Source organism: Bombina bombina, chromosome 3 (genome assembly GCF_027579735.1).
Source record: "Bombina bombina isolate aBomBom1 chromosome 3, aBomBom1.pri, whole genome shotgun sequence".
Lineage (NCBI taxonomy): Eukaryota > Metazoa > Chordata > Amphibia > Anura > Bombinatoridae > Bombina > Bombina bombina.
The window spans coordinates 897,728,216-897,751,021 of NC_069501.1; the positions used below are offsets into that span (position 1 = coordinate 897,728,216).

General features: G+C 37.2%; 1 protein-coding gene across 10 annotated transcripts in view; it reads right to left on the reverse strand.

Moving 5' to 3' along the window:
• The window catches only part of LMO7 (LIM domain 7), a 280,751-nt gene that overhangs the window by 27,974 nt on the left and 229,971 nt on the right, over positions 1–22,806 (reverse strand). For 6 of the 10 annotated variants that reach the window (XM_053707916.1, XM_053707913.1, XM_053707918.1 and 3 more), the window contains 7 exons: positions 22,493–22,654; positions 14,989–15,170; positions 12,840–12,891; positions 9,565–9,621; positions 6,387–6,412; positions 791–895; positions 267–356 (listed from right to left, as the gene is read on the reverse strand). In XM_053707916.1, coding sequence (XP_053563891.1) covers positions 267–356; positions 791–895; positions 6,387–6,412; positions 9,565–9,621; positions 12,840–12,891; positions 14,989–15,170; positions 22,493–22,654 — 674 coding nt within the window. The remainder of the gene's footprint in view (positions 1–266; positions 357–790; positions 896–6,386; positions 6,413–9,564; positions 9,622–12,839; positions 12,892–14,988; positions 15,171–22,492; positions 22,655–22,806) is intronic. The other 4 variants (XM_053707915.1, XM_053707923.1, XM_053707914.1 and 1 more) reach the window with 2 other exon arrangements.

Here is a 22,806-nt window from a genome sequence, read left to right on the forward strand (position 1 = left end):
CATTTAAAGTCTTCATTTCAAACCTTTAAAAATAATGTATTAGGTGTTACAATGACAATTTTGAGAGGGGCCTGGAACCCAACTCCCTCACTTCCCATTGACTTGCATTATAAACTGGGTTTCAATTTACAACCATTCTTCCTGGAACCTAACCCCGTCGTAAACGGATATATATATAAAATGTAATTTGATTACATTATTTGCCAGAAATCAGGATAATGTTCCATGTATGCATACATACAGATGAGAAAACCAAGATTTCAAACCTGATATATATGACTGCTCTCTTTTTCTGCTTCTTGACGGGCACGTTCCCACTCTTCTTGAAGTTTTTCTTGTTCTAGTCTGTATTTTTCCTGGGGACATTATTAAAATGAAAAGATTGGCACAAATTCCTGATCCCTAGTTATGTGCAGATACGTAGATCCCTAGGTATGCTTTTCAACAATGGATACTAGAAGAATGAAGCAAAATTAGATAAGAAGTATATTGGAAAGTTGTTTAAAATTGAGTGATTTATCCAAATTCCGAAAGTTTATTTTTGACTTTACTGCCCCTTTAAGGTAACCGCACGGTCACCATCCATTTATATGGTAACTCATGGTTAAGTCATATAATACTTAGACAAGAAAGTCAAAATTGAATTTTGATAGTACAGACTGTGCATGCAACTTTGAGACTTTTCAATTTACTTCTATCAAAAAATTACTTGGTTCTCTATTTAGTTTGTTAAAAAGCAAACCCAATCAGATCATTTTATTTTTGCACTTTTTAGCCCTTTTAAAATTACCTGTAATTTTTGCTCTTGTTCTTGATGCCACTTTTCTTGTCGCCTCCTTTCTATTTCAGGATCCCAGGACCATTGTGTTGTAGCATTAATTGGTGGAACTGGCATCTGAAGGGCAAATAATATACACATTTAGCAAAAACATTTTACTAAAAATGTTTCACATCTTCATTTTCAGCACGTTAAATATTTGTGCTTCTTTTGAAAACCCCCAATGCTTTGTGTTCTCACAATAAAAATGATTAAAGGGACACTGAACCCAAATTTTTTCTTTTGTAATTCAGAAAGAGCATGCAATTTTAAGCAACTTTCTAATTTACTCCTATTATCAATTTTTCTTCGTTCTCTTGCTATCATTATTTAAAAAAGAAGGCATTTAAGCTTTTTTTTTGGTTTCAGTACTCTGGACAGTACTTTTTTATTGGTGGATGAATTTATCCACCAATCAGCAAGGACAACCCAGGTTGTTCACCAAAAATGGGCCGGCATCTAAACTTACATTCTTGCATTTCAAATAAAGATACCAAGAGAATGAAGAAAATTTGATAATAGGAGTAAATTAGAAAGTTGCTTAAAAACAGAATTTATGCTTACCTGATAAATTTCTTTCTCCAACGGTGTGTCCGGTCCACGGCGTCATCCATTACTTGTGGGAATATTCTCTTCCCCAACAGGAAATGGCAAAGAGCACAGCAAAAGCTGCCCATATAGCCCCTCCTCAGGCTCCGCCCCCCAGTCATTCGACCGACGGTTAGGAGAAAAAAGGAGAAACTATAAGGTGCCGCGGTGACTGTAGTGTATAGAGAAAGAAATTTTTCAAACCTGATTAAAAAACCAGGGCGGGCCGTGGACCGGACACACCGTTGGAGAAAGAAATTTATCAGGTAAGCATAAATTCTGTTTTCTCCAACATTGGTGTGTCCGGTCTACGGCGTCATCCATTACTTGTGGGAACCAATACCAAAGCTGAAGGACACGGATGAAGGGAGGGAGCAAATCAGGTTACCTAAACAGAAGGCACCACGGCTTGCAAAACCTTTCTCCCAAAAATAGCCTCCGAAGAAGCATAAGTATCAAATTTGTAGAATTTGGCAAAAGTGTGCAGAGAAGACCAAGTCTCTGCCTTACATATCTGATCAACAGAAGCCTCGTTCTTGAAGGCCCATGTGGAAGCCACAGCCCTAGTAGAGTGAGCTGTGATTCGTTCAGGAGGCTGCCGTCCGGCAGTCTCATAAGCCAATCGGATGATGCTTTTCAGCCAGAAAGAAAGAGAGGTAGCAGTAGCTTTTTGTCCTCTCCTCTTACCAGAGTAAACGACAAACAAAGATGAAGTTTGTCTGAAATCCTTTGTTGCGTCTAAATAGAACTTTAAAGCACGGACTACATCTAAATTGTGTAACAAACGTTCCTTCTTTGAAACTGGATAGGAATATGTAGGTACGCATCCTTTAAATCCTCGGTAGTCATATACTGATCCTCCTGGATTGTAGGTAAAATTGTTCGAATGGTTTCCATTTTGAACGATGGAACTCTGAGAAATTTGTTTAGAATTTTTAAATCCAGAATTGGTCTGAAAGTTCCCTCTTTTTTGGGAACTACAAACAGGTTTGAGTAAAACCCCTGACCTTGTTCCACTGTTGGAACTGGGTGTATCACTCCCATCTTTAACAGGTCTTCTACACAATGTAAGAATGCCTGTCTCTTTATTTGGTCTGAAGATAAGCGAGACATGTGGAACCTTCCCCTTGGAGGAAGTTCCTTGAATTCCAGAAGATAACCCTGAGAGACTATTTCTAGTGCCCAGGGATCCAGAACATCTCTTGCCCAAGCCTGATCAAAGAGAGAGAGTCTGCCCCCTACTAGATCCGGTCCCGGATCGGGGGCTACCCCTTCATGCTGTCTTGGTAGCAGCAGCAGGCTTCTTGGCCTGTTTACCCTTGTTCCAGCCTTGCATTGGTTTCCAAGCTGGCTTAGCCTGGGAAGCGTTACCCTCTTGTCTAGAGGCTGCAGAGTTAGAAGCCGGTCCGTTCCTGAAATTACGAAAGGAACGAAAATTGGACTTATTCTTAGCCTTGAAAGGCCTATCCTGTGGAAGGGCATGGCCCTTCCCCCCAGTGATGTCTGAAATAATTTCTTTCAATTCTGGCCCAAAAAGGGTCTTACCTTTGAAAGGGATATTAAGTAATTTTGTCTTGGAAGATACATCCGCCGACCAAGACTTTAGCCAGAGCGCTCTGCGCGCCACAATTGCAAACCCTGAATTTTTCGCCGCTAATCTCGCTAATTGCAAAGCGGCATCTAAAATAAAGGAATTCGCTAACTTAAGTGCGTGAATTCTGTCCATGACTTCCTCATATGGAGTCTCCTTATTGAGCGACTTTTCTATTTCATCGAACCAAAAACACGCCGCCGTAGTGACAGGAATAATGCACGAAATTGGTTGAAGGAGGTAACCTTGCTGAACAAAAATCTTTTTAAGCAAACCCTCCAATTTTTTATCCATAGGATCTTTGAAAGCACAATTGTCCTCAATGGGGATAGTCGTGCGTTTGGCTAGCGTAGAAACTGCCCCTCAACCTTAGGGACTGTTTGCCATGTGTCCTTCCTTGGGTCGACCATGGGGAAACAATTTCTTAAATATAGGAGGTGGGACAAAAGGTATGCCTGGTTTCTCCCACTCCTTAGTCACTATGTCCGCCACCCTTTTAGGTATTGGAAAGGTATCAGGGTGCACCGGGACCTCTAGGAATTTGTCCATCTTGCACAATTTTTCTGGAATGACCAAAGAGTCACAATCATCCAGCGTAGTTAGTACCTCCTTAAGTAATGCGCGGAGATGCTCTAACTTAAATTTAAACGTCACAACATCAGGTTCTGCCTGTTGAGAAATTCTTCCTGAATCAGAAAGTTCTCCCACCGACAAACCCTCCCTCACTGCCACTTCTGACTGGTGTGAGGGTATGACAGATAAATTATCGTCAGCGCCTTCTTGCTCCACTGTATTTAAAACTGAGCAATCACGCTTTCTTTGAAATGCTGGCATTTTGGATAAAATATTAGCTATGGAATTATCCATTACTGCCGTTAATTGTTGCATAGTAACAAGCATTGGTGCGCTAGATGTACTAGGGGTCACCTGCGCGGGCATAACTGGTATTGACACAGAAGGAGAGGATGAAGAACTATCCCCACTACCTTCATTTGAGGAATCATCTTGGGCAACCTTATTAAATGTGACAGTACTGTCCTTACTTTGTCTGGACGCCATGGCACAATTATCACATACATTTGAAGGGGGGACCACCTTGGCCTCCATACATACAGAACATGTTCTATCTGAAGGTACAGACATGTTAGACAGGCTTACACAGGCTAATAATGCAAAATAACCGTTTTTAAACAAAACCGTTACTGTATCTTTAAATGTTAAACAGAGCACACTTTATTTCTGAATGTGTGAAAAACTATGAAGGAAATATCCAATCTTTACCAAATTTTCACCCTAGTGTCTTAATGCTTTTAAAGTATTGCACCCCAATTTTCAAGTTTGTAACCCCTTAAATGAGGAAACCGGAGCTGTTTTATCAATTAGCAATTTTAAACCCACTACAGTCCCAGCCACAGCGTTTGCTGCGACTTCACCTGTCCTTGGGGATTATACGGCACCAAAATAAGCCTTCCAGGAACGTTTTCAATGACCACCAGACCCTCTCACATGAAGCTGCATGCACTGCATCCAAAAGAAACTGCGCAATTATGGCGCGAAAATGAGGCTCTGCCTACTATAGTGAAAGGCCCTTCCTGACTGGGTGTCTAAACGACTGCCTGGCGCCTAAAAAACGTTCCCAAACACTAAAAGTTTTGAAAATCACTTCAAACCTCATAAAAAACTTAAATAAAGCAATCGATTTAGCCCACAAGAGTGTCAACCAGTATATAGCCCATAATAAGCCTTCATTCTGTTAAGAGTCTAAGAAAATGGCTTACCGATCCCAAAGAGGGAAAATGACAGTCTTCTAGAATTACACAGTCTTGTTAGAAAATGGACTAGTCATACCTTGAGCAGAAAAGTCTGCAAACTGTTCCCCCCAACTGAAGTTCTCTGGGCTCAACAGTCCTGCGTGGGAACAGCAATTGATTTTAGTTACTGCTGCTAAAATCATACTCATCTTTTAAACAGAACTCTTCATCCTTTTCTGTTTTAGAGCAAATAGTACAAACCGGCACTATTTTAAAATAACAAACTCTTGATAGAAGGATAAAAAACTACAACTAAACACCACATACTCTTCACCATCTCCGTGGAGATGCTACTTGTTCAGAGCGGCAAAGAGAATGACTGGGGGGCGGAGCCTGAGGAGGGGCTATATGGGCAGCTTTTGCTGTGCTCTTTGCCATTTCCTGTTTGGGAAGAGAATATTCCCACAAGTAATGGATGATGCCGTGGACCGGACACACCAATGTTGGAGAAATGTCATGCTTAATCTCAATCACGAAAGAAAATTTTTGGGTACAGTGTCCCTTTAAAGGTTTGTAAAGCATGTCTCCCTATCAACTCAGGAAAACAAAACAAAGTGATAGTAAACTCTCCCTCAGATCTGGAATGCTAGTGATATTTTAGTTGGAGTTTAATTCATCAATTGTAATGAAGATTCGCTTTAACTTACTTTTTAATATAGATATGAAATTAAAATCCTGCGTTCCGCCGCCCACTTCAAAAGTCTATTTTCTGTGAGCTAAATGTTTGAATTGTTGTCCATTCAGCAGTCTCTCCATATGTCACTTTAGTTGTAGCTAGTGCTTTAATTGGAGAACAATTCAAACCTTTAGCTCACCGAAAAATTGACTTTTGAAGTGTGCGGTGGAGCGCTGGATATTTAAATTTTATATCTATATTAAAAAGTAAGTTATTACAACTGATGAATTACACGCCATCTAAAATATAACTAACATTCCGGATCTGATTTTAAAAAGGGGAGAGTTTACCATGAAAGTAAATCCTAGCATTTTACAAACGCTAGGATTTACTATTGAAACAAATAAACAGGACTTTCATTCATGAAGTATAAGATACTTCATGTAGAAAGCTCCTTTATTGGATTCAATCGATCGCCGTGTTTACCTTGTACAGCAGCCCACGGCAAAAAAAAAAACAATTGGCTAAGAGGTGACGTTTTCACCTCTTAGCCAATAGCTGTGCGGTAAATCCGACTTGGCGCACATGGGAGACTGATTTACCGCACGGCTATTGGCTAAGAGGTGAAAACATCACCTCTAAGCCAAATTTGTTTTTTGCCGTGGGCTGCTGTACAAGGTAAACACGGTGATCGATTGAATCAAATAAAGGAGCTTTCTGCATGAAGTATCTTATACTTCATGAATGAAAGTCCCCTTTATTTGTTTCAATAGTAAAGCCTAGCGTTTGTAAAACGCTAGGATTTACTTCCACTTTAAGTCTGAAGAAGAATAAAGTTTGTGCATAAAGACTGATATTCTAACCCTGTTGCTAAAACTAGTTATATATTTACATTATTGTAAATAAATAAAAAAAAAAACACATCTGACAAAAATATTTTAGCAAGAAAGCCAGACTAGTTACCTCAGGGCCTGAAGAATCACCACTTCCTGTTAGGTGGAAGACAAAAATGATTAAAAAAAAAGTATGTCAATGTCAAGCTGCAAAATATTTTTCTTAATGGATCTTACATGAATATTTAAAGAATTATTATGGCATATATGGAATTAAAACAGGTTTGCAGTAGGTCCGCTTTAAAGGAAGGTTAAAGTGTTATTCAATTGGATACAATATTATTAAACAGGTCTGTAGAAGAAAAAATGTCCTAGCTAACAAAACACTTTTATTAATTTATAACATATAGACAGATGGGTTTGAATATCTTTGTAGTGAAAGACGTAAATGGACAGTAAAGGCAACATTAAACTTTACCAATTCAGATACAGCCTGTCATTTTAAACAACTTTTTGTTGCTCTTATATTGTCAAATTCTGGTATCTTGATGGAAGAGATGCATTTGATAGTTGTTTACAGCTAGCGAGCGTTAGTTCATGTGTGCCATAAAGATAACATTGTGCTCACACCCGTGGAGTTATTTATGAGAGGGCACTTCGCTAAAATACAAGTCTGTCAAAATAACTGAAATAAGGGGGCAGTCTGCAGAGGCTTAGATACAAGGTAATCAGAGGTAAAAAGTAATTAAATATAACCGTGTTGGTCATGCAAAACTGGGGAATGGGTTATAAAGGGATTATCTATCTTTTTAAACAAACATTCCAATAAACATTACATTTCCATTTAATGGGAAAGTCAAATCCCATGTGATTTTATGTTTGTTATCTTGTATCCTAAAATACACAGAATTTGGGGATTTATCTTATCTTGCTTATTGTACCATGATTTTATTTAATAAATCCTTTTAAAATTATAACTGCAATTTAGTCATTCATAAATTCCTACTGAAATACAAATCAAAAGGACAGCCTATAAGACTATGCAGTTTATGTCTTTAACTCTGTAAATTGATAGGTTTTCTTATAAAGTAGAATATACCATATTACAAGAAAGGAAAACTCGAATCTTATAAACTCTGAGGGAAGTCTCCCTAAAGCAATATAAAATCTTGAAGCAGACGGTAATACACTACAACGCGTCTGTCTTTTGTTATATAAGCAATATAAAAAGAAACCAAAACAGCACTTATATTACCGTTAAATATTTCACTACAATGGTCTTCAAAGCCAGTGTCTATGTCTAACATTGTAGATCTGTGAATAGTACTAAATATTTGCTATAGTTTTAAATCCACTGAGACAAGTGTTTGATGTACAATGTATATTTTATTTGCATTGTATTTAATCTATAAATGTTATCACACATCATAATGAATACAGCAATCTTTAGATGCAATAACAATTTTCAAAAAGGACAACATTACCACAAAACACACATGCAGGTTAAACGGAAAAGTGCAACATGCATAATAGAAAAAGCTTTACAACCAACATTAGCAGCACGTCTTGCCTCAAAAAAAAAAATCTGTCTTACAAAATCATTAAATATATGCGATAACCCTTTTTCAAATAGCAATAAAAGAGAATTTTGAAAAATGGCTTTAATTTAATTTTAATTTAATTTTGTAAAACAAACATTGCAGCCGAATCTGCACATGAACTTTATTGCACAGCCTGACGTGCACGTCTCACACTGAAATGAAGCATTGTGGATTTAACTACTAACCAATTAGAAGAATATATTAAAAGCATTATTTAGTGTTTATTTACAGTGTACTAGACATGACATCTAGGCACTGACAATAATCATCTTGCTTTTTTTGCCACAAGATAAATTATTAAATTTATCTTGCAATTTAAAGAAAATCTATTATTTTTTTTTTAAGATTTAACGCGTATAAAATTAGCGTTTTGTTTGAGTACTAAGACTTTCATTTTTAATTCTTAATAATAAGCATTAAACATTGACTTTGAAACAAAGCTGGGGCAGACATAGAAAACCATAATATTACATTTATGATTCAAATAGAACATGACATTTTTAAACAACTTTCCATTTTACTTCTATTATCAGTTTTGCTTTATTCCTTTGGTATCCTTTATTGAAGGAGAAACAATGCACTACTGGGAGCTAGCTGAACACATTGGTAAAGCAATGACAAAAAGCAGATATGTGCAGCCACCAATCAGCAGATAGCTCCCAGCAGTACCTACTCAACAGAGGGCCCCGGTGCAAGATTTTTTAGCCCCCCCCCCCTCCCCTCCCCCCCAAAGGTAACTCAATAAAACGCAAAAGTAATAAAATACAATTCTGCTCTGTATAATGATTTTGAGGATAGATAGAAGGACCTGCTACTTGCACTAATAAAATATGCATTAGGATTGTACACATTCTGCATACGCCTATGTATAGGCTGGCTTTTAAGGGCCCCTACAGCTCTTGGGCCCTGGTGCCACTGCTCCTGTTGCAGCATTGGTAGTTCTGCCCCGGCTCCCAGCTCCTGTGCCTGTTTTTCAGCAAAGCATACAAAAAGAACTAAGCAAACTAGATAACTGAAGTTAATTGGAAACTTGTTTAAAATTGAAGGCGCTATCTGAAGCATAAAAGAAACATCGTGTTCCATGTCCTTTTAAAGTCCATGCTAAAGAATGTGAAAAAAGTGGTAGGTTTTCCAGATGAGATTGTGGCTCATTTGTAAATTATTGTGTGTTTGAAAAACAGTTTTAAAAAAATAATGGAGGCTAAAATGTTCCATACACTCAACTACGGAACCGTTTTGGTTGATCCTGAACATTAATACTCATTTAAAAAAAAAAAAGAAAAAAAAAGTCTTCGGTTAGATCAAAAACAGTAACCAACAGCTTGGCATTATTTAAAATGCAGCGATGTTTATGAAAATTGACCTGTTTGAAGGCTTGTAAACAATAATACTTTGATCTACAAAGACATATTGCTAACAGCTTGAATGGTGCTGATGTCATAGGCTTTTTCCTTTTCAAAGAGTTTAAAGTGATACAGCAGCACGTCATGAAACATACGTAGAGACCAGAGGGGACACAACAGACCCATTACCACATAAGTAGACCCAAGAGTTGTAAGAAAAACCAGACGGCCCTGAGAAAAAGAACAAATGGGTTATGTTGCTTCCACCAAAATGGCAAGAAGATTTAGAGAGCCCCAAACCGTTGTTAGACTGGAGAGAAAGACCAGCGTTAGTTGGGCACTGAGGGTATTTACATAGGGTTACCTTGTTCAAAAAACTGTGACCTCCTTTTATAGTTTTTCAGAGAAATAGGTTCATATTCTAGTTGAAAAAGTACAAAGAACAAAACATCAAAAACAACTGTAATCTGTCAGGCAGGCAATAAGCAGAAATCCATGACATTAGTTCTAACAAAACAAATGATTTACATATTTAGGATAAAATAAATGTAAAAAAAAAATCTACAAAAGATTAAACAAGCCTTGAAGTTATACACTTGAAAGACTTGATTCAAGCAGCATTGCTAGTTTATATTTCGAAGAATTACACATAAAATACTCCTATATTAAAGCATATGTTTGGCAACAGTAAAAGCGAATATATTTACACGCTAAGCACAGCTTATTGACTATTACATTTCTACCTTATGCTGTGTCACGTATTGAAATACAGACCATATTTGTGGCTTCACTAGGCATTTTGCTAATATATAATTAAGCTGACCAATAAGTCAACGATTCAATTGTTCTTCTAAGATCTATGATTTAATAAACTTTAATTGATGTGCAGATTCCTTTTAAAGAGAGCGGTAATATAAAAGAGCAATGCAGATTTTATTCACGTTTTAAGGACATTTTTTTCATGCTTTCTCCAATTTACTGCAAGGCATATTTAATAACAATACAAAAAGGTAGTAGTGATTAAATGTCATACACAGCAAAGACATACATGATCGTATCAAGTCTGCATAACATGCGATGCTTCAAGCTTTACATTACATAGACAGGTCATGAATGAAATTTCTTTTAATGTTATTGAAGATTCGTATTTATCTCTAGAAATTTGGAAGCAATTTACACATACTTGGATGACTATGTAAGTCCCTTTTCCCTCGATCATTATTTATTGGTTATAAAAATAGGAAGAGAGAAGCTACTGACAGTTTATATGCCAAAAACACAAGCCTAATTCTAATTGCCTTTGTGCAACATGATCGCCCTGACAGCTCTTCAACAAGTATCAGTTCCCTGTACTTTAAACTCATGAGATATTTAAACACAGGCCATGGGTTCTGTCTCTAAGTAGTGTCGGGGGGGGGGGTGCTTAGTTTACTTCAAGAGTATCACATTAAAAAAAATCTGTCATACAAGTGAAGGAAAAGCAATGAAATTTTGTTTAAATATTTGAAATTCACAAAAAGAAAACATTTGTATCAGCTGTGCACAAACAAAAATATTTACCACAACTAATAAATGGCTGATGTGCACATCCCCCAGAGCACTACTAATGAGATGAGATACAATAAAATATAACAATGTGTGTGTGTATGTATGTATGTATGTATGTATGTATGTATGTATATGAATATATATATATATATATATATATATATATATATATATATATATATATATATATATATATATATATATATATATATACACACACATACATAGAATTGCAAAAGATCTGCATACAAAATAAATATTTTTAAAACATTTAAAATCATTACTTTGTTATCACAATTTGCAGGGGTTTGCAAATCAAGAGTAGTGCAGGAATAAGCCACCTGAAAACCCTGGTAAGTATATTTATCTTATCCCCTTTGATTCTGTCCAAATAGGGTGTTTAGGCATCCACAGAAATACAGGGTTTCTTGCTTCACATTAAACCCGATGGCATCAAGAGACTGACAACACAGTGCTTATGCTTGTATATAAAGTTAAGGTTAATTAAGACCCCCCTCTTCAGACAACCATATAAAGGCCATAGACCAGACATGCTCAAACCTGGCCCTCCAGAGGTTGTGGAACTACATTTCCCATGATGCTCAGCCAGCATATCAGCTGGCTGAGCAACATGGGAAATGTAGTTCCAAAGCCTCTGGAGGGCCAAGTTTGAGGATGTGTACCATATACTGTTTAATTAAAGGGATATGACACCCCAACATTTTCTTTTGTGATCCAGACAGAGCATCCAATTTAAAAAGTCTCCAATTTACGTTATCAAATTTGTTTTATTATTAGGATTGGTATTCTTGCAAAGCTGCTGCCATATAGTGCTCAAAAAATGGACAGGCTCCTAATCTTATGCCCCTGCTTTGCAAACAAATATACCAAGAAAGCAAAGAAACCTTGATAATAGAAATAAATTAGAAAGTTGTTTAAAATCACATGCTCTATCTGAATCATGAAAGAAACATTTTGGGTTTCATATCCCTTTAAGTAGTCTTTATTACAGTTGAATGATTTGCTTCCTCGCATTTCAGTGGTACAAAAACACATTATAATATATGTAAGGATTTCTGATTCACAAGAACAGGAAAAGAACAGGAAGGCAAAACACTATAGAATGTCATGTTTATGCACTACAGATACATATCAGTTGCTCCTCCATAAAGAATAATCTATTTCCTCTGCTCTACAGGAGGATAGGTAAATCCTCAGAAAAAAAATGTTATTCCTCATCATATCTGCACTAAAAATTATTCTAATATTAAAAAAAAAAAAAAAAAAAAACATGATTGGCCAGTGTAGGTTTTAGGGGAAAAAAAGCCAATCTTTCACAAACCCAAACATAAGCAGGTTTTTATCTGCAAGCTCAATTTTTATGGGTGACTGTTTAAATCCATCTACCATCTTCAAATACAAAATTAACATAAAGGCACAGTTTACAATATGTTTAATAGTCTGTGGAACACATTAAGGGGAAACAAATGTTATAGTACAGAGTCCCTTTAACCCCTTCCCGCCATTAGGACGTTCCATGGCATCCTAACCGCGCTGAGCTTTAGCGCCGTTAGGACGGCATGAAATATCCTAGCCGTTCTGCTGCCCTGAAGCCATAACTGCTTCTTAACTGGAGGGCGTGCCTAGTATCATAGACACTCCCCCCTGACCTAATCGCATCATTGAAATCACACGGTTGCATGTACAATTGCATGATTTCAATGTTTTACTTATTTGTTTACATCGGAGCAGGAAGGGGTTAAACTACTAGAATGACTAGAACAGCGTATAACAAACGAGTGAAAAAGAATAAATTAAAATATGGCTTAGAATGTTTCAATGCACAAAAAGCAACAAAAACAAACTTCTCCAAATTATGGACCAGGAAGATACAAAGCTTCAAGTTACACAATGAATTAGGAGTCTGAAACCAGAGATAACTTTCCAATGAAAAATTGAAAAGGTTTTATTTAAGTCAAATTTCAAAGGTTATGTTGCATCATCACCACCATTTTATCATTCAGCAAATATTAGTTCTGAAGTTTAAGTATAAATGTATATTAATATTCTGAAAATAAATATATATTCTACCTATTTGTGAAGTGTTGTTTTGTATTCCATTTACTTGTCTTGTTTCTGTATTCTAATGGAAAAAAAGAGAAAAAATAAGAATTAATGACTATAAATGAATAACACACTCCATTAACAAACATTTATATAGTAAAAAAAACTGTTTCAGTGGAAGCAAAAAAGGGTTCTGTTTTCTCCAGGAAAACTAGACACTCTACCTTGCTCCAGAGAACAGCAATTTTTTTAATAATAGAACTAAATTAGAAAGATGTTTACAATTTGGATTTTGAATTTCATGTCCCTTTAAGCACATCAGTGAAGAGGAAAGAACTGCTTGGGAGTCGCATGCACTGCAAATATTAAGCAGAAAATTAATGGTGATTGGTGCTGATGTGCGACTGCGACTCCTGATTGGCTGACCAGCTGTGTTCAGCTCAGGAGCTGCAATGATTTGTGGGGTTAAATGCATAGTATGCTAGAATTAGTAATGCTAAAAGTACACAATACCATTAAAGGGTCAATCTACCCACATTTTATTGTTGTAAAAAAAAAAAAAAAAAAAGAGATAATCCCTTCATTACCCATTCCCCAGTTTTGCATATCCAACACGGTTAAATTAATATAATTTTTAGCTTTGTGATTACCTTGTATCTAAGCCTCTGCAGACTGCCCCTTATCTCAGTGCTATTTACAAACTTGCATTTTAGACAATTAGTGCTGCTTCATAAATAACTCCACGGGATTGAGCACAATGTTATCTATGTGGCACACATGTACTAGCACTGCCTGGCTGTGAAAAACTGATAAAATGCACTGAGATAAGAGGCAGTCTGCAGAGGCTTAGAAACGTAGAGGTTTAAATGTTATAAAGTATATTAATATAACAATGTTGGTTGTGCAAAGCTGAGGAATGGGTAGGAAATTTGTTTCCTATCGTTTAAAAAAAAAAAATCAAGTAGGCGTGCCTTTAAATTTTGTTTTTAAAATCTCAATAAAGTTTAAACTCAGAGCAAAACAGAACCGTTTCTAGAATTGGAGTCTTGCATTATGAGATTGTCATATTAATGTGTTACTTTCAAAAGTTATATAACCACTTAACGACCAGAGCCGTTACCCTGTACAGTACTGGTCATTTAGCATTTAAGTAACAGTCCTGAGCCTCTGTCTGCCACAATATTGCTAACAGTGGTACGATTGCGAGTGGGGCAGAGCAGAAATAGCATTGCAGAGAAACCAATGCAGAGAGAGACACTGTCATTGGTGGTGTGGGAGCATCAGGAGGGAGGCGGGTGGGTGGCCCATCGTTGGAGGGGGGCAGGAGAGGGAAGCAACAGACAGGACCACAACACTGCAGAAAATTATTTCCACAGAGGGAGGTAGTAGAGGGGCTTGGAGGGGGAGGGGGGCCGCTGCACTACCTAAGATGGCGGACACTTGTTAGAGGGGGGGAAGGATCAGGGAGGTGGGAGGTGAATCCTACAGTGTAGAAGAAAATTGTTTTTTTTTTTAAAAAACGAAGAAAAAAAACTACACCACTAAAACTTCACATTGGCAGACTGCCAGTACCCAAGATGGTGGTGACCAGTGGTGGGTGAGGGAGGAAAGAAAAAGCTGTTTAGAAGAGATCGGGTATGGATTATGGGCTTGGAGGTATCAGGCGGGCTGGGTAATCGCTACACTACAGGTAAACTTAACCTTACATGCTAGCTGATTAACCCCTTCACTGCTGGGAATTTCAGAAGTGTGGTGCGCAGCTGCAATTAGCGGCCTAATTACCAAAAAGCAAAAGCAAATCCATGCATATCTGCTATTTATGAACAAAGGAGATCCCAGAGAAACTATTTGTGCTATGACTGCATACATGATATGTAAATTTCAGTGAGAACCCCAAAGTTTGTGAAAAGGTCAACATTTTTTTTTTTTTTAATATGATCGCATTTTGTAGCGAAACTAAAAAAGGGCCTAAGATCAATAATATATATATATATATGTTTTGATAGGTAAATAAAACAAAAATTTTAACTGGTGTGATGGCAAAAATGCTAAAACTTCTCTGGTCTTTTGGGCAAGTTGTTGTCTGAAATGGCTGGTCTTTAAGGGGTTAACATAAAGCTAGATATACAAAATGTATCTGCATAATTAAAACCAGAGCGGAACAAATGTAACTTACATTTACAGAGTCCGGAATGTCGTTTCGCAGTGATGTGTTGGAAGATTGGGATGATCTGTAGACTCCAGAACTTGCATCAATCCATTTATTTTCAGGAGAACCTATAAGTTTGGTATCCATACTTGTCAGATTGAGGGTTTTATGGCTTTTGTATGGCAGGGAAGGTGGATCTCTGCCCCAGTCTGATTGGTAAGTAACAGACGCAGCAACACAAACAGCAAAGTATGAAAGTTAATGAAAATACATAAACATGAGACGGCACAAAAAGTGGTGAAGCGAGCGGAAATGAACAAGCAGAGTAACACACAGCTAGATTTAGGTAAACAGACCACCTTCCCCAACATGCACAAATATATACGTTAGTATGTTAGTAAGCAGCAAGCTCTCTCCAACACGTGGATTATATTCCCAGATGCAACCTGGTATTGACCTGTGATCCCATAGGTATATTATACAGCTAAGATATTTTTATATTCCTGTTTGAATCAATTTTATTAAAGTTTTATCATATGAAATGCACCTGTCATCTTAATATTATGTACTGATATTATAGGTATTAACCCCTAGAGAATACAAGACATAATTGTCATGCAGTTTTTGTTTTTTCCCTCACATTTCATAGGTTTTAGACCAGCTACAAATAAAAAACATAAATTTATGTAAGAACTTACCAGATAAATTAATTTCTTTCATATTGGCAAGAGTCCATGAGCTAGTGACGTATGGGATATACAATCCTACCAGGAGGGGCAAAGTTTCCCAACCCTCAAAATGCCTATAAATACACCCCTCACCACACCCACAATTCAGTTTAACGAATAGCAAAGTAGTGGGGTGAAAAAATAAGGAGTAAAAAAGCATACAAAAAGAGGAACTGGAAAGTTCTTTTTTGCTTTTTATACAAAAATCATAACCACCATAAAAAGGGTGGGTCTCATGGACTCTTGCTAATATGAAATAAATTAATTTATCAGGTAAGACCTTACATAAATTATGTTTTCTTTCATTTAATTGGCAAGAGTCCATGAGCTAGTGAAGTATGGGATAGAAATACCCAAGATGTGGGAGACCACAAAAGAGTACCTAGAAAGGGAAGGATAAAATAAAAACAGCTATTTCCGCTGAAAAAATTAAATCCACAAAAAATGTCTTTCTTATAATTTTCAAGAAAAAAACTTAAATCATGAGTAGAATAATCAAACAGACAGCTGTCTGAAGAACTTTTCTACCAAAGACTGCTTCAGAAGAATCAAATACATCAAAATGGTAAAATTTAGTAAATGTATGCAAAGAAGACCAAGTAGCTGCTTTGCAAATCTGATTAACCGAAGCTTCAATCTTAAAAGCCCAAGAAGTGGCGATTGATCTAGTAGAATGAGCTGTAAATCTCTGAGGCACAGACTGTCCCGCCTCCAAATAAGCCTTGTGAATTAAAAGCTTTAACCAAGATGCCAAATAAATGGCAGAGGCTTTCTGACCTTTCCTAGGACCAGAAAAAAAAAAAAAAAGACTAGAAGTCTTCCTGAAATCTTTAGTAGCTTCAACATAATATTTCAAAGCTCTTATAACATCCAAAGAATGCAAAGATCTTTCAAGAGTATTGTTGGGATTAGGACACAAGAAAGGAACAACAATTTACCTACTAATATTGTTAGAATTCACAACCTTAGGAAGAAATTTAAAAGAAGTCCGCAAAACAGCCTTATCCGGATGTTAAATCAGAAAAGGAGACTCATAAGAGAGAACAGACAATTCAGAAACTCTTCTAACTGAAGAGATAGCCAAAAGAAACAACACTTTCCAAGAAAGTAGTTTAATATCCAAAGAATGCATAGGCTCAAAAGGAGGAGCCTGCAAAGCCTTCAAAACCAAATTAAGACTCCAAGGAGGAGAGATTGATTTAACAACATGCTTCATACGAACCAAAGCCTGAACAAAACAGTGAATATCAGGAAGTTTAGCAATATTTCTATGAAATAAAACAGAAAGAGCAGAGATTTGTCCCTTCAAGGTACTTGCAGACAAACCTTTATCCAAACCATCCTGAAAAAACTGTAAAATTCTAGGAATCCTAAAAGAATGCCAAGAGAATTTATGAGAAAAACACCATGAAATATAAGTTTTCAAAACCCAATAATAAATCTTCCTTGAAACAGACTTACAAGCCTGAAGCATAGTATTAATCACTGAGTCAGAGAGACCTAAGTACTAAGCGTTCAATTTCCATACCTTCAAATTTAGCGATTTGAGATCCTGATGGAAAAACGGCCATTGAGACAGAAAGTCCGGCCTTAAAGGAAGTGGCCAAAGTTGGCAACTGGACATCCGGACAAGATCCGCATACCAAAACCTGTGAGGCCATGTTGGTTCTATCAGAAACACATGTGATTGTTCCAATATGATCTTGGAGATCACCCTTGGAAGAAGAACTAGAGGCGGAAAAATGTAAGCAGGTTGGTAAAACCAAGGAACTGCTAACGCATCCACCATCTCCGCCTGAGGAACCCTGGACCTGGAAAGGTACCTGGGAAGCTTCTTGTTTAGATGGGAAGCCATCAGATCTATTTCGGGGGGGGGGGGGCACATCTGTACAATCTGACAAAATACATCTGAATGGAGAGACCACTCCCCTGGATGAGATAATCCGCTTCCCAATTGTATTAAACCGGGATATATATCTCAGAAATTAGACAGGAGTTGGATTCCGCCCAAGAAAATATCCTAAATACTTATTTCAACGCTAAAGGACTGCAAGTCTCCCCTTGATGATATACATATGCCACAGTTGCGATATTGTCTGTCTAAAAATGAATGAATAATTCTCTCTTTAATAGCGGCCAAGCCTGAAGAGCCCTGAAAATAACCCGGAGTTCTAAAATATTGATTGGTAACCTCGCCTCTTGAGGATTCCAAACTCCTTGTGCTGTCAGAGACCCCAGACAGCTCCCCAACCTGTGAGACTTGCATGTGTTGAAATCACAGTCCAGGCAGGAGGAACAAGAGTGGCCCCTTGAATAATCCGATGATTAACCACCAAGACAGAGAGAGTTGAATGTTGGGATTTAAGTACATCAACTGTGATATCCGAGTATAATCCCTGCACCATTGATTCAGCATGCAAAGCTGCAGAGGTCTCATATGAAAACAAGCAAAGGGGATCGTGTCTGATGCTGCAGTCATGAGGTCTAAAAGTTCCATGCACATAGCCACTGAAGGGAATGATCGAGACTCAACATTTTGACAGGCAGAAATCAATTTAATTTGTCTGTTAAAGACAGAGTCATGGACACTGAATCTATCTGGAAACCTAAAAAGGTGACCCTTGTCTGAGGAATCAAGGAACGCTTTGGTAAATGGATCCTCCAACCATGTCTTTGAAGAAACAACACAAGTTGATTCGTGTGAGATTCTGCTAAATGAAAAGATTGAGCCAGTACCAAGATATCATCCAAATAAGGAAACACTGTGATACTCTGCTCTCCGATTACATATAGAAGGGCACCAAGAACCTTCAAAAAGATTCTTGGAGCTGTTGCTAGGCCAAATGGAAGTGCAACAAACTGGTAATGCTTGTTTAGAAAAAAGAATCCTGTAAGTCTATTGAGGACATGTAATGACCTTGCTGAACAAAAGGCAGAATAGTCCTTATAGTCACCATCTTGAAAGTTGATTAAAAATGATTAAAAAACTTGAGATCCAGAACTGGTCTGAAAGAATTTTCCTTCTTCGAGACAATGAATAGATTTGAATAAAAACCCAGACCCTGTTCCAGAATTGGAACTGGTACAATTACTCCTGAAAGCTCTAGATCTTAAACACACTTCAGAAAAGCCTGAGCTTTCACAGGATTTGTTGGAATGTGAGAGCGAAAAAATCTTCTCGCAGGAGGTCTTATTCTGAAACCTATTCGATATCCCTGAGACAATATTCTGAATCCAATGATTCTGAACGGAACCTGCCCAAATGTCTTGAAATAATTTCAATCTGCCCCCCACCAGCAGAACTGGATCGAGGGCCGCACCTTCATGCAGTCTTGGGGCTGGCTTTGGTTTCTTGTAAGGCTTGGATTTATTCCAACTCGAGGATGGCTTCCAATTGGAGCCAGAGTCTTTAGGAGAAGGAGTGGTTTTCTGTTCTCTATTCTGACCAAAGGAACAAAACCGATTAGAAGCTTTATATTTGCCTTTAGACTTTTTATCTTGAGGGAAAAAAAACTCCCTTCCCCCAGTATTAGTGGAAATAATAGATTCCAACTGGGAACCAAACAAATTATTAACCTGGAATGATATAGTAACCTAGACTTAGATACTATGTCAGCATTCCATGATTTGAGCCACAAAGCTCTTCTAGCTAAAATAGATATAAAAAATAGCATCACAGAAAAAATGATAAGCATTTTGAAGCAAACGAACAATGCTATGCAAATCAGTCTTTTTCCCGGTGTGCTAAGCTATCCAACCAAAAATTTGATGCAGCCGCAACATCAGCCATAGAAATGGCAGGTCTGAGCATATAGCCAGAATGCAAATAAGCTTTCATTAGATAAGATTCAATCTTCCTATCTAAAGGATCCTTAAAAGAAGTACTATCTTCCATAGGAATAGAAGTACGTTTAGCAAGAGTAGAAATAGCCCCATCAACTTTAGGGACTTTTTTCCCAAAACTCTAAAATTAACCACTGGCTAAGAATGCAACTTTTTAAACCTTGAAGAAGGAACTAAAAAAGTACCAAGCTTAGACCATTCCTTAGCAATCACATCAGAAATAGCATCAGGAACAGGAAAAACCTCAGAAGTAGTCACAGGAGGTTTATAGACAGAATTTAAACGTTTACTGAATTTATTATCAAGAGGACCAGACTCATCAATATCCAAAGTTATTAACACTTCTTTTAACAAATATACTCAATCTTAAAAAGATAAGATGATGCATCAGTGTCAATGTCTGAAGTAGGATCTTCTGAGTCAGAGAGATCCTCATCAGAAGAGGATTTATCAGTATGTTGCAGGTCATTACAAATTTCATCAGTATTATAAGAAGTTTTATAAGACCTTTTAAGTTTATTTAAAGGCGGTATAGCAGCCATAGCCGCCTGTATCGCATCAGCAATATAATTTTTCATATCAACAGGGATATCATGTACTTTAGGTGTTGAAGGAACAACAGATATTGTACTAGCACTAATAGAAACCTTTTCTGCATGCAAAAGCTTATCTTGACAACTTTTACATACTACAGCTGGAGATATAATCTCCACTATCTTACAACAGATACACTTAGCTTTGGTAGAACTGTGTTCAGGCAGCATGGTTCCTACAGCAGCTTCAAAGACAGGATCAGAATGAGATATCTTGTCAAATGTAAAAAAAGAAAAAAATAACATTAAACAGAAATATCTTATTTCCACATATAGCAGTTTCAGGAATGGGGAAAAAAATGTAAATGCTAAAATTTACAAATAAAAGCTAATAGCATAGCCTTCTGAGCATAAAGAAGGCAATGAGCATATAGGAAGTGAGGTAAAATAAAACTAAATTTGTTGGCGCCAAGTATGACGCACAACGCAAAAGGAAGTTGAGAAATGTTTTGGTGCCAACAAACATCCGGAAATGACGCAACTTGCGTCATAAACACAATTTTGCGCCAAACAACCTAGCGTCAACTAAGATGCAGGAAATTACGAACTTGCATCTTGACAGACACACATTCGCGCCCAAAAAAAATTCTCACACCAAAAATGACGCAATAAATAACACCATTTTGCGCCCTTGCGAGCCTAATTTGCACGCAAGTTTTCCAAAGAAAAAACAAATCAAATTGAAAAAAACGCTATACCCCCGGTAAGACAAACTTCCTAAAACATGATTCCCATAACGAAACTGCTGGACTGCAAAGGGAAATACACATAGACCTGACTCACGGCAAATATAAGTAAAATACATATATTTAAAACTTTATATTAATACATAAAGCGCCAAACCATAGCTGAGAGTGTCTTAAATAATGGTACATACTTACCGAAAGACACCCATCCACATATAGCAGATAGCCAAACCAGTACTGAAAGCTATCAGCAGAGGTAATGGTATATAAGAGTATATTGTTGATCTGAAAAAGGGAGGTAGGAGAAAGATATCCTGCGAGGAAAACAATAAAATCAAATAGGCGATATTCTCTTCACATCCCTCTGACAAACACTGTACTCAGAGGAATTGGGCTTCAGAATGCTTAGAAGAGCTTATCATGGAAGAAATCATAAAAATCAAGCATAAAAACTTACTTCACCACCTCCATAGGAGGCAAAGTTTGTAAAACTGAATTGTGGGTGTGGTGAGGAGTGTATTTATAGACTTTGCCCCTCCTGGTAGGATTGTATATCCCATACGTCACTAGCTCATGGACTCTTGCCAATTACATAAAAGTAGTATAGCCACAATGGGCTAGATTTATCAAGCGCCGGCAGACAGGGGCGTCGGGGGACAGCTGCCGGAATTCAGCATTGCACAAGAGCGCAATTTTACGCCCTTGTCTGCGCACAGTCAATCATGGGCAGGCAGGGGCTGTCAATCTCGACCGACCGGGGAAATTGAAATTCTCCACCTAAGAGGTGGAGAACGCGGATAGGGAAGCAGAGGTCTGATGACCGCTGCTTGATAAATACTGACTGCAGGTTCTCGCGAGAAACTGCAGTCAAATGACGGCGAAGGGCTTGATAAATTGAGCCCTATGTGTGAATTACATACAGGTCATGTGTTACATATGTATTACATACAGTGTATAATGACTCATACTAAAATTTATTCCATACATTTTTATTTAATTTTTACAAAATTAAATGTTGAAAATGAACTGAGAAATGCAGATATGTAATAAAATGAATTGTGCAAATGCATTGAATAACTGTGTGTGTGTACATAACATACACACAAATAGATTACAAAGTTAAGGGTAACCATTGTAATCTTTTACTCTGTATGAAGATTAAGCAAACCATCAGCCAATGAAAGCAGCCTTAAGAAGCATTCGTGAGAGGAATATGAAGCCTTCTAGCATAAAATTATAGAAAAATAAAGAAAAGCCGAAGAAATTTCATTTTAAATGTTGTTAGGTTAAAGCACCTCACACCTCCTTATGTCAGACATGCTGAAAGACTTTAAAATAACAGAGTATATAATAAATAACTAATTTATAAATACAGCAAACTGCTACTTAAGCTTCCTGACCTTTTTAGTTGCTTATTTTAATCAGCTAGTCAGAGAGAAAGAATTGTAAAAAAAAAAACAGGCTGGATAATTTAGGAGTAGGCTGCTGACACTCTTACTTTCAAATTTCTTATAAATACTTGTAAAATGTGACCTTTTGGTTATTTGTTTTATTTCAATAAAGGAAAGTTTCTATTTAAGAAGCAACATCAGCTCTTGCAAAAAAATGTCTAATATGGTGGAATGTGCAGTTGAGAACTGTTTTGGCTACTGCTTCTAATAGGATTGCTAGTGAAACTCACCATCCTCGCCATATCGCCTGACATCCATAGTCAGGTTTCCTGTTTCTAATGCTCTGTCCATGGCTTCCTTCCACTGACTGTAATCCATTGATGAAACCTTTGTGCCATTGAGGGATAGAATTTCATCCTCTACATGCAGCTGAGAGAATTCTGCTGGGCTACCTTGAAAACAAAATGACCAGAAGAAGTTCAGCTTTAAGCCAGAAAAGTTAATATTCCTTAGCAGTCAATATATTTATTATAATCTAATTATAGTTTATTTGTACATTGCCAACAGCATGGGTGCATTATGCCACAATACGGTAATTAACAAA